At 53.9% G+C, this 12963-nt stretch overlaps 1 protein-coding gene across 1 annotated transcript; it reads left to right on the top strand.

The window, feature by feature from the left end:
• Positions 1–2091: 2091 nt before the first annotated feature.
• Positions 2092–12692, top strand: LOC130611777 (myosin-binding protein C, fast-type-like; the record flags this gene model as incomplete). Its single annotated transcript, XM_057432909.1, has 10 exons — positions 2092–2127; positions 2167–2236; positions 3093–3113; positions 3224–3301; positions 6039–6187; positions 7157–7271; positions 8720–8768; positions 8888–8947; positions 10091–10284; positions 12560–12692. Coding segments are annotated over 10 exons (905 nt in total), but the record flags the coding sequence as incomplete, so codon positions are not given.
• Between the last annotated feature and the right edge of the window lie 271 nt (positions 12693–12963).

Genomic DNA, 12963 nt, shown 5'->3' on the forward strand with positions numbered 1-12963 from the left:
TTAGCCCCCAATAGGGGGGCAATTAAGGGGGAGGCAATTAATGGGGGGTAATTACAATGGGGGGGCAATTAGCCCCCAAGTAGGGGGGCAATTAAGGGGGGGTAATTAATGGGGGGGTAATTACAATGGGGGGGCAATTAGCCCCCAAGTAGGGGGGCAGTTAAGGGGGAGGCAATTAATGGGTAATTACAATGGGGGGGCAATTAGCCCCCAAGTAGGGGGGCAATTAATGGGGGGGTAATTACAATGGGGGGGCAATTAAATGCGGGTGTGTAATTAATTAATAGGGGGAATTAATTAATTAATTACCCTGGGGGGGTATTAAGGGGGGGCAATTAGATATGGGGGGGGTAATTGGGGGGGGATTGCCCCATAGGGGGTAATTAATTACCCCGGGGGGGGTAAATTGGGGGGGGGGGGGACGGACACGGTGTCATATGGGGGGGGGGGGGGGGGGGGGGGGGGGGGCGGGTATCCGGTATCAGCCCCCCCCTCCCCCCCCCCCATGGGTGTCACTTGAGACACCCCAAAGGGCACCCAAGGGGGGGGGAGGGGGGGTGGCCTCGGGTGACCCCTCCCCCATCACCGTGACCTTTTGGAAGGGGTCAGGTTTAAGGCAGACCTTATATGGGGCTGGGGGGGGAGGGGCGGGGGGCGGGGCACTGGTTTTGGGGTGGTTTAAGGGGGTTTTGGGGTGGTTTTAATGGGATTTAAGGGGGTTTTGGGGTGGATTAAGAGGGTTTTGGGTGTTTTAAGGTGGGGTGTTTTAAGGGGGTTTTGGGGTGGTTTTAATGGGATTTAAGGGGGTTTGGGGGTTATTTAAGGGGGTTTTGGGGTGATTTAAGGAGGTTTTGGGGTGTTTTAAGGGGGTTTTGGGGTGGTTTTAATGGGATTTAAGGGGGTTTTGGGGTGATTTTAATGGGATTTATGGGGGTTTTGGGGTGATTTTAGTGGGGGTTTGAGGGTGATTTAAGGAGGTTTTAGGGTGTTTTAAGGGGGTTTTGGGGTGATTTTAATGGGATTTAAGGGGGTTTGGGGTGATTTTAATGGGATTTAATGGGGTTTTGGGGTGATTTTAATGGGATTTAATGGGGTTTTGGGGTGATTTTAATGGGATTTAAGGGGGTTTGGGGTGATTTTAATGGGGTTTAAGGGGGTTTTGGGGTGATTTTAATGGGATTTAAGGGGTTTTGGGGTGATTTTAATGGGGTTTAAGGGGGTTTTGGGGTGATTTTAATGGGATTTAAGGGGGTTTTGGGGTGATTTTAATGGGATTTAAGGGGTTTTGGGGTGATTTTAATGAGATTTAAGGGGGTTTGGGGTGATTTTAATGAGATTTAAGGGGTTTTGGGGTGATTTTAATGAGATTTAAGGGGGTTTGGGGTGATTTTAATGGGGTTTAAGGGGGTTTTGGGGTGATTTTAATGAGATTTAAGGGGTTTTGGGGTGATTTTAATGAGATTTAAGGGGGTTTTGGGGTGATTTTAATGGGATTTAAGGGGTTTTGGGGTGATTTTAATGGGATTTAAGGGGGTTTTGGGGTGGGGGTTTTGGGGTGATTTTAATGAGATTTAAGGGGTTTTGGGGTGATTTTAATGAGATTTATGGGGGTTTTGGGGTGATTTTAATGGGATTTAAGGGGTTTTGGGGTGATTTTAATGGGGTTTAAGGGGGTTTGGGGTGATTTTAATGGGATTTAAGGGGGTTTTGGGGTGATTTTAATGGGATTTAAGGGGGTTTGGGGTGATTTTAATGGGATTTAAGGGGGTTTTGGGGTGATTTTAATGGGATTTAAGGGGTTTTGGGGTGATTTTAATGAGATTTAAGGGGGTTTGGGGTGATTTTAATGAGATTTAAGGGGTTTTGGGGTGATTTTAATGAGATTTAAGGGGGTTTGGGGTGATTTTAATGGGGTTTAAGGGGTTTTTGGGGTGATTTAAGGGGATTTAAGGGGGTTTGGCGGGGGTAAGGAGCTTTTGGGGTGCTTTAAGGGGATTTGGGGAGTTTAACGGGGTTTTGGGGTGGATTAAGGTGGTTTTGGGGTTCCGGGGGGGGGTCACTTTTGCTGTTTCCCCCCCCCCCCCCCCCGCAGTTGCCAAGAAGGAGAAAAAGGAGGAGAAAAAAGAGGTGAAAAAGGAGCCAAAAGAGGAAAAAGAGAAAAAAGAGGAGAAAAAAGAGGAGAAAAAGGAGGAAAATGGGCAAAAAGGAGAAGAGGAGGCTGGGGGGGCACCCAAAGGTGCGGGGGGGGGGGGGTAATGGGTGCTATGGGGGGGGGTCAGTGGGTGCTGGGAAGGTCAATGGGTGCTATGGGGGTCAATGGGTGCTATGGGGGGGCAATGGGTGCTGGGGGGGCAGTGGGTGCTATGGGGTTCAATGGGTGCTATGGGGGGGGCAATGGGTGCTGGGGGGAGTCAGTGGGTGCTGGGAAGGTCAATGGGTGCTATGGAGGTCAATGGGTGCTATGGGGGTCAGTGGGTGCTATGGGGGTCAATGGGTGCTGGGGGGGGCAGTGGGTGCTATGGGGGGTCAATGGGTGCTGGGGGGGGTCAGTGGGTGCTGGGAAGGTCAATGGGTGCTATGGGTGTCAATGGGTGCTATGGGTGTCAATGGGTGCTATGGGGGTCAATGGGTGCTGGGGGGGGCAGTGGGTGCTATGGGGGGTCAATGGGTGCTGGGGGGGGTCAGTGGGTGCTGGGAAGGTCAATGGGTGTTATGGGGGTCAGTGGGTGCTATGGGGGGCAGTGGGTGCTGGGGGGGGCAGTGGGTGCTATGGGGGGGCAATGGGTGCTATGGGGTTCAATGGGTGCTATGGGGGGGCAATGGGTGCTAGGGGGGGTCAGTGGGTGCTGGGAAGGTCAGTGGGTGCTATGAGGGTCAATGGGTGCTATGGGGGTCAATGGGTGCTATGGGTGTCAATGGGTGCTGGGGGGGTCAATAGGTGCTATGGGTGCCAGTGGGTGCTATGGGGGGGTCAATGGGTGCAATGGGTGCTATGGGAGGCCAATGGGTGCTATGGGGAGGTCAATGGGTGCTGGGGTGTCAATGGGTGCTGGGGTCCCCCCTTAACCCCCTTTAACCCCATCTCATTGCAGAGGCCGCTGATGACCCATTGGGTGCGTGTCTGCCCCCCCCCCCCATGACCCCAATGCCCCCCCCATGACCCCAATGCCCCCCCCATGACCCCCCATGACCCCTTCTGCTCCCCCCCCCATCCCCCCCCCAGATGAGATTCACCCCCCGGAGCCACGTGACCCCGATGGGCTCTTCATCAGCAAACCCCAGAGCGTGCTGGTGCAGTGCGGTGAGGGGGGGATCTATGGGGCTGGGGGGGATCTATGGGGCTGGGGGGGGATCTATGGGATCCTATGGGGATGAAAGCGGGGGGGGTCAATGGGACCTGGGGGTGGGTTCTAAAGGGGGAAGGTGGGGGGCTCAGTGGGTCCTGGTGGGGGCAGAGGGGTCCTATGGGGGGGTCGCTGTGGGTCTGGGGGTGCCAATAGATGCTAATAGATGCAGATAGATGTCAATAGGTGTCAATAGGTGCCAATAGATGTCAATAGATGCCAATTGGTGCTGATAGATGTCAATAAGTGCCGATAGATGTCAATAGGTGCCAATAGATGTCAATAGGTGCCAATTGATGTCAATAGGTGCCAATTGATGTCAATAGATGCCAATAGATGTCAATAAGTGCCGATAGATGTCAATAGATGTCAATAGGTGCTGATAGATGTCAATAGATGTCAATAGGTGCCAATAGATGTCAATAGATGCCAATAGATGTCAATAGGTGCCAATAGATGTCAATAGGTGCCAATTGATGTCAATAGATGCCAATAGATGTCAATAAGTGTCGATAGATGTCAATAGGTGTCAATAGGTGCCGATAAATGTCAATAGATGTCAATAAGTGCCGATAGATGTCAATAGGTGTCAATAGGTGCCGATAGATGTCAATAGATGCCAATAGATGTCAATAGGTGCCAATAGATGTCAATAGGTGCCAATTGATGTCAATAGATGTCAATAGATGTCAATAGGTGCCAATAGATGTCAATAGGTGCCAATTGATGTCAATAGATGTCAATAGATGTCAATAGGTGCCGATAGATGTCAATAGATGTCAATAGGTGCCAATAGATGTCAATAGATGCCGATAGATGTCGATAGATGTCAATAGGTGCCGATAGATGTCAATAGATGTCAATAGGTGCCGATAGATGTCAATAGGTGTCAATAGGTGCCGATAGATGTCAATAGGTGTCAATAGGTGCCGATAGATGTCAATAGGTGTCAATAGGTGCCGATAGATGTCAATAGGTGTCAATAGGTGCCGATAGATGTCAATAGGTGTCAATAGGTGCTGATAGATGTCAATAAGTGCCGATAGATGTCAATAGATGTCAATAAGTGCCAATAGATGTCAATAGGTATCAATAAGTGCTGATAGATGTCAATAGGTGCCAATAGATGTCAATAAGTGCCGATAGATGTCAATAGATGTCAATAGGTGCCGATAAATGTCAATAGATGTCAATAGGTGCCGATAAATGTCAATAGATGTCAATAGGTGCCGATAAATGTCAATAGATGTCAATAGGTGCCGATAAATGTCAATAGATGTCAATAAGTGCCGATAGATGTCAATAGGTGTCAATAGGTGCCGATAGATGTCGATAGATGTCAGTAGGTGCCAATAGATGTCAATAGGTGCCAATTGATGTCAATAGATGTCAATAGGTGTCAATATGTGCCGATAGATGTCAATAGATGTCAATAGGTGCCAATAGATGTCAATAGGTGTCAATAGGTGTCAATAAGTGCCAATAGATGTCAATAGGTGCCGATAGATGTCAATAGGTGTCAATAGGTGCTGATAGATGTCAATAGATGCCGATAGATGTCAATAGGTGCCAATAGATGTCAATAGATGTCAATAAGTGCCGATAGATGTCAGTAGGTGCCAATTGGTGCTGATAGATGTCAATAGGTGCCGATAGATGTCAATAGGTGTCAATAGGTGCTGATAGATGTCAATAGATGCCGATAGATGTCAGTAGGTGCCAATAGATGTAAGTGCCGATAGATGTCAGTAGGTGCCAATAGATGTCAATAGGTGCCGATAGATGTCAATAGATGTCAGTATCAATAGGTGCCGATAGGTGCCAATAGATGTCGATAGATGTCATTACCAGTAGGTGCCGATAGGTGCCAATAGATGTCAATAGGTGTCAGTACCAATGGGTGCCGATACGGGCCGATAGATGTCAGTACCAATAGGTGCCAATAGGTGCTGATAGGTGCAATAGGTGTCAGTAGCCATGGGTGCCGATAGGTGGCAGTAGGAGCCAATGGGCACCCATAGGCGCTGATAGGTGCCAATAGTTGCCAATAGATGCCAGTAGGTATTGATAGGAGCTAATAGGTGCCGATAGGTGCCAGTAGATGTCAATGGGTGCCAATAGGCACCAATAGATACCAATAGGCACCAATAGATACCAATAGGTATCAGTGGGTGCCAGTGGGTGCCAATAGATGTCAATAGGTGCCAATAGATGTTAGTGGGCGCCAATAGATGTCAATAGGTGCCAATAGATGTCAGTGGGTGCCAATAGATGTCAATAGGGGCCAATGGGTACCACTGGGTGCTGCTGGGTCCCCCTGGGTACCATTGGGTGCCGTTGGGTGCCATTTGTTGCCATTGGGTGCCATTGGGTTCCAGTGGATTCCATTGGGTGCCGTTGGGTTCCATTGGGTTTCATTGTGTGCCGTTGGGTTCCATTGGGTGCCATTGGGTTCCATTGAGTGCCATTGGGTGCCGTTGGGTTCCATTGGGTTTCACTGGGTGCCGTTGGGTTCCATTGGGTGCTGTTGGGTGCCATTGGGTTCCATTGGGTGCCATTGGGTGCTGTTGGGTTCCATTGGGTGCCGTTGGGTTCCATTGGGTGCCGTTGGGTTCCATTGGGTTTCATTGGGTGCCATTGAGTTCCATTGGGTTCCATTGGGTGCCATTGGGTGCCGTTGGGTGCCGTGTCCAGGCCAGGACGTGCGGGTGGTGGCGCGCGTGGCCGGGTCCCAGCTGCCCTCCAAGCCCAGCATCAAATGGTTCAAGGGGAAGTGGCTGGAGCTGGGCAGCAAGAGCGGGGCCCGCTTCCAGTTCAAGGAGAGCCTGGACAAGGAGAGCAAGGTGGGAGCCCCATAGAGCCCCACGGCCGGCGCCCCATAGGTCCCGCACCCCATAGAGCCCATAACCATTAGCCATACCCGATACACCCCATATCCCATACCCCATACATCCCATAACCATTACCCATACCCTGTACACCCCATATCCCATACCCCATACATCCCATAACCATTACCCATACCCTGTACACCCCATATCCCATACCCCATACATCCCATAACCATTACCCATACCCTGTACACCCCATATCCCATACCCCATACATCCCATAACCATTACCCATACCCTGTACACCCCATATCCCATACCCCATACATCCCATAACCATTACCCATACCCTATACACCCCATATCCCATACCCCATACCCCATATATTCCATAACCATTACTCATACCCTATACACCCCATATCCATACCCCATACCCATTACAGCCCATATCCCATGCCCCATACCCCATATACCCCTTATCGCATCTCCCATATACCCCATATGCCATATCCCATACCCCATACCCCATACATCCCATATCCATTACCCATACTCCATATCCCATATCCCATATACCCCATACTCCATATCCCATACCCCACATCCCATAGACCCCATACCCCATACCCCATATCCCATATATCCCATACCCCACACCCCACATCCCATACCCCACGCCCCACATCCCATACTCCACATCCCGTACCCCACATCCCATACCCCACATCCCATAGACCCCATACGCCTTATCCCATACCCCATATCCCATATATCCCACACCCCATACCCCACACCCCATACCCCCCATCCCACACCCCACATCCCACACCCCACATCCCACACTCCACATCCCATACCTCACATCCCACACCCCACACCCATACCCCACACCCCATACCCCCCATCCCACACCCCACACCCATACCCCACAGCCCATCCATCCCATAATCTCCCCTATCCGTATCCCTGCTCCAGGAGCACACCTTCGAGCTGCTGATCTCCAAGGTGGTGCTGGGCGACCGCGGCGATTACCGCTGCGAGGTGACGGCCAAGGACAAGAAGGACTCGTGCTCCTTCAACATCGACATCGAGGGTCCGCGCCCCCCTGGGACCCATTGAACCCCACTGATCCCCATTGACCCCCATTGAACCCCATTGACCCCCATTGAATGCCATTGATCCCCATTGAATGCCATTGATCCCCATAGAACCCCATTGACCCCCATTGAACACCATTGATCCCCATTGAACGCCATTGATCCCCATTGAACCCCATTGATCCCCATTGAACCCCATTGATCCCCATTGACCCCCATTGAACCCCATTGAACCCCATTGATCCCCATTGAACCCCATTGATCCCCATTGAACGCCATTGATCCCCATTGAATGCCATTGATCCCCATTGAATGCCATTGATCCCCATTGAACCCCATTGAACCCCATTGACCCCCATTGAATGCCATTGATCCCCATTGAATGCCATTGATCCCCATTGAACCCCATTGATCCCCATTGAACGCCATTGATCCCCATTGAATGCCATTGATCCCCATTGAACCCCATTGAACCCCATTGACCCCCATTGAATGCCATTGATCCCCATTGAATGCCATTGATCCCCATTGAACGCCATTGAACCCCATTGACCCCCATTGAACACCATTGATCCCCATTGAACACCATTGATCCCCATTGAATGCCATTGATCCCCATTGAACGCCATTGAACCCCATTGATCCCCATTGACCCCCGTTGAACCCCATTGAACACCATTGAACGCCACTGATCCCCATTAAACCCCATTGACCCCCATTGAACCCCATTAAACCCCATTGATCCCCATTGAACCCCATTGAACACCATTGATCCCCATTGACCCCCATTGATCCCCATTGAACCATATTGACCCCCATTGAACGCCACTGAACCCCATTGAACCCTATTGACCCCCATTGAACACCACTGAACACCATTGAACCCCATTGACCCCCATTGAACACCACTGATACCCATTGACCCCCCCATTGAGCCCCATTGGACCCCATTGATCCCATTGACCCCCATTGAACCCCATTGGACCCCATTGATCCCCACTGAACCCCATTGGACCCCATAAAACGCCGTTGGACCCCCTTGGACATCATTGAACCCCATTGACCCCCCAGGGACCCACTGAACCCCATTGGACCCCATTGATACCCCCAGGGATCCATTGGACCCCATTGACCCCCCCCAGGACCCATTGAACCCCATTGATGCCCCCGCGACCCATTGAACATCATTGGACCCCATTGACCCCCCCAGCTACCCATTGAACCCCATTGACCACATTGACCCCCCCATCACCCCATTGGGACCCCCATTGTCCCCCTTAGATGAATGCTCCCCAGACACCCCCCCCCCAACCTCATTGATTCTCCCCCCCCATGAGGGGGTCAATGGGGACATGGGGGTCACACGGGGGGGGCATTGGGACATGGGGGTCAATGGGGACATGGGGGTCATGGGGCGGGGGGTCTCACCCTCCTGTCCCCACAGCCACCCGCCCCAGTGAGGATGGCAACGTCCTGCAGGCCTTCAAGAGGACGTGAGTGGGGGGACACCCCCTATGAGCCCCCCCCAAACCCCCCCCACTGCTCCCCCCATTGCCCCCAAAGCACCCCTAGGACCTCCCCCCCCATTGCCCCCATTTCCTCCCCCCCCCAGGGGCGATGCCAAGGATGACACCGCAGGAGAGCTGGACTTCAGTGGGCTGCTGAAGAAGAGGTGAGCGCGCAATGGGTGCTCAATGGGTGCAATGGGTGCTCAGTGGATGCCGATGGGTGCTCGATGGGTGCCAATGGGTTCTAATGGGTGCTCAGTGGGTGCTGATGGGTGCCAATGGGTGCTAATGGGTGCTCAGTGGGTGCTCAGTGGATGCCGATGGGTGCTCAATGGGTGCAGTGGGTGCTCAGTGGGTGCTCAATGGATGCCGATGGGTGCTCGATGGGTGCTCAGTGGGTGCTAATGGTTGCGCAAAGGGTGCACAATGGATGTGCAATGGGTGCTCAATGGGTGCTCAACAGGCGCTCAACGGGCACTCAATGAGTGCTCAATGGATGCTCAATGGGCGCTCAATGGGCACTCAAAGGGTGCTCAATGGGTGCTCAATGGGCACTCAACGGGCGCTCAACGGGCGCTCAATGGGCGCTCAACGGGTGCTCAACGAGCACTCAACAGGCACTCAATGGGTTCTCAATGGGCACTCAATGGGTGCTCAATGGGCACCCAATGGGTGCTCAACGGGTGCTCAACGGGCCCTCAATGGGCGCTCAACGGGTGCTCAACGAGCACTCAACGGGCACTCAACGGGCGCTCAATGGGTGCTCAATGGGCACCCAATGGGCCTCAATGGGCACTCAACGGGCACTCAATGAGCACTCAACGAGCACTCAACGGGCACTCAACGAGCGCTCAATGGGCACTCAACGAGCACTCAATGGGCACTCAACGAGCGCTCAACGAGCACTCAACAGGAGCTTAATGGGCGCTCAACGGGTGCTCAACGGGCGCTCAATGGGTGCTCAACAGTCACTCAATGGGTGCTCAACAGGCACTCAATGAGTGCTCAATGGATGCTCAATGGGCACTCAAAGGGTGCTCAATGGGTGCTCAATGGGCACTCAACGGGCGCTCAATGGGCACTCAACGAGCACTCAATGGGCACTCAACGGGCGCTCAATGGGCACTCAACGAGCACTCAACGAGCACTCAATGGGCGCTCAACGGGCGCTCAACGAGCACTCAATGGGCACTCAACGAGCACTCAACGAGCACTCAACGAGCACTCAACGAGCGCTCAACGGGCGCTCAACGGGCACTCAACGAGCGCTCAACGAGCACTCAACGGGTGCCCAATGGGTGCTCCAGGGAGGTGCAGGTGGAGGAGAAGAAGAAGAAGAAGGACGACGACGACGGCTTCCCCCCGGAGATCTGGGAGCTCCTCAAGGGGGTCACCAAGAAGAGCGAGTACGAGCGCATCGCCTTCCAGTACGGCATCACCGACCTGCGCGGCATGCTCCGGCGCCTCAAGAAGGTCACCGCCGAGCCCAAGAAGAGCGAGGGTAGGGAATGGGGAAGGGGATATGGGGGGGTCTTTGGGGATGGAAATGGGGATTGGGGGGGTCTCTGGGGGTGGGAATGGGGTTTGGGGTAGGGAATGGGATATGGGGGGGTCTTTGGGGATGGGAATGCGGGATATGGGGGGAAGGGGGATTTAGGGGTCTGTGGGGCTGGGAATGGGGAATGGGATGGGGAATGGGATATGGGGGGGTCTTTGGAGATGGGAATGGGGGATATGGGGTGGGAAGGGGGATTTAGGGGTCTGTGGGGGTGGGAATGGGGTTTGGGGTAGGGAATGGGATGGGGAATTGTATATGGGGGGTCTTTGGGGATGGGAATGGGGGATATGGGGGGGGAAGGGGGATTTAGGGGTCTTTGGGGCTGGGAATGGGGTTCTGGGTAGGGAATGGGATGGGGAATTGGATATGGGGGGTCTTTGGGGATGGGAATGGGGGATATTGGGAAGGGAGGGGAATTTAGGGGTCTGTGGGGCTGGGAATGGGGAATGGGATGGGGAATGGGATATGGGGGGGAAGGGGGATTTAGGGGTCTATGGGGGTGGGAATGGGGTTTGGGGTAGGGAATGGGATATGTGGGGGTCTTTGGAGATGGGAATGGGGGATATGGGGGAGGGAAGGGGGATTTAGGGGGCTGTGGGGCTGGGAATGGGGAATGGGATGGGGAATGGGATATGGGGGGTCTTTGGAGATGGGAATGGGGGATATGGGGGGGGGAAGGGGGATTTAGGGGTCTATGGGGCTGGGAATGGGGTTCTGGGTAGGGAATGGGATGGGGAATGGGATATGGGGGGTCTTTGAGGATGGGAATGGGGATATGGGGGGGAAGGGGGATTTAGGGGTCTGTGGGGCTGGGAATGGGGAATGGGATGGGGAATGGGATATGGGGGGGAAGGGGGATTTAGGGTTCTATGGGGCTGGGAATGGGGAATGGGATGGGGAATGGGATATGGGGGGAAGGGGGATTTAGGGGTCTATGGGGGTGGGAATGTAGAATGGGATGGGGAATGGGATATGGGGGGGTCTTTGGAGATGGGAATGGGGGATATGGGGTGGGGAGGGGAATTTAGGGGTCTGTGGTGCTGGGAATGGGGTTTGGGGTAGGGAATGGGATGGGGAATGGGATATGGGGGGGAAGGGGGATTTAGGGGTCTGTGGGGGTGGGGGGAATGGGATGGGGAATGGGATATGGGGGGGGGAATGGGGGATTTAGGGGTCTGTGGGGGTGGGAATGGGGAATGGGATGGGGAATGGGATATGGGGGGGAAGGGGGATTTAGGGGTCTGTGGGGGTGGGAATGGGGAATGGGATGGGGAAGGAGATGAAGGTGGAGGGCAAGAAGAGCCGAGATGGGATCAAGGGGGGACATGGGATAGGGAATAGGGCTGTAGACCTGGAAGAGGGCCCATAGGGACCCACAGGGACCCATAGCGACCCATAGGAACCCATAGGGATCCACAGGGAACCACAGGGACCAATAGGGACCCATAGGGATTCATAGGGACCCATAGCGACCCATAGGGATCCATAGGGACCCATAGGGACCCATAGGAACCCATAGGAACCCATAGGGACACATAGGGATCCATAGGGACCCATAGCGACCCATAGGGACCCACAGGGACCCATAGGGATCCACAGGGACCCACAGGGACCACGTAGGGACCCATAGGGACCCATAGGGATCCATGGGGATCCATAGGGACCCATAGCGACCCATAGTGACCCATAGTGACCCATAGGGACCCATAGGGATCCAGAGTGACCCATAGTGACCCATAGGGACCAATAGGGACCCATAGAGATCCATAGGGATCCATAGGGACCCATAGTGACCCATAGCGACCCATAGGGACCAATAGGGACCCATAGGGATCCATAGCGACCCATAGTGACCCATAGCGACCCATAGCGACCCATAGTGACCCATAGTGACCCATAGCGACCCATAGTGACCCATAGCGACCCATAGCGACCCATAGTGACCCATAGCGACCCATAGCGACCCATAGGGACCCATAGCGACCCATAGGGACCCATAGTGACCCATAGGGACACATAGTGACCCATAGCGACCCATAGCGACCCATAGCGACCCATAGTGACCCATAGGGACCCATAGGGACCCATAGTGACCCATAGGGGCCCATAGGGACCCATAGCGACCCATAGTGACCCATAGCGACCCATAGCGACCCATAGGGACCCATAGCGACCCATAGCGACCCATGGCGGGCGTTGACCCCTATCCGCCCCATAGCGTTCGTGCGGAAGCTGGACCCCGCGTACCAGGTGGACAAGGGCAAGAAGATCCGGCTGCAGGTGGAGCTCAGCAACCCCGACCTGCCCCTCAAGTGGTACAAGAACGGGGAGCTCATCAAACCCAGCAACAAGTGAGGGGCCCGCCCCAGAGCCTCGCCCCACATCCCACACCCCATATCCCACACCCCATACATCCCATATCCCATACCCCACATCCCACACCCCATATCCCACACCCCACATCCCACACCCCACATCCCACACCCCATATCCCACACCCCATACATCCCATATCCTGTATCCCACACCCCATATCCCACACCCCATACCCCATATACCCCAAACCCCACCCCCCCACCCCATACCCCACCCCCCAAACCCCACCCCCCATACCCCCTATCC

This window comes from Pezoporus wallicus, unplaced genomic scaffold (genome assembly GCF_028554395.1).
Source record: "Pezoporus wallicus isolate ANWC-B61680 ecotype Strahan unplaced genomic scaffold, APGP_CSIRO_Pwel_v1 contig_14483, whole genome shotgun sequence".
Taxonomy (NCBI): Eukaryota; Metazoa; Chordata; class Aves; order Psittaciformes; family Psittacidae; genus Pezoporus; species Pezoporus wallicus.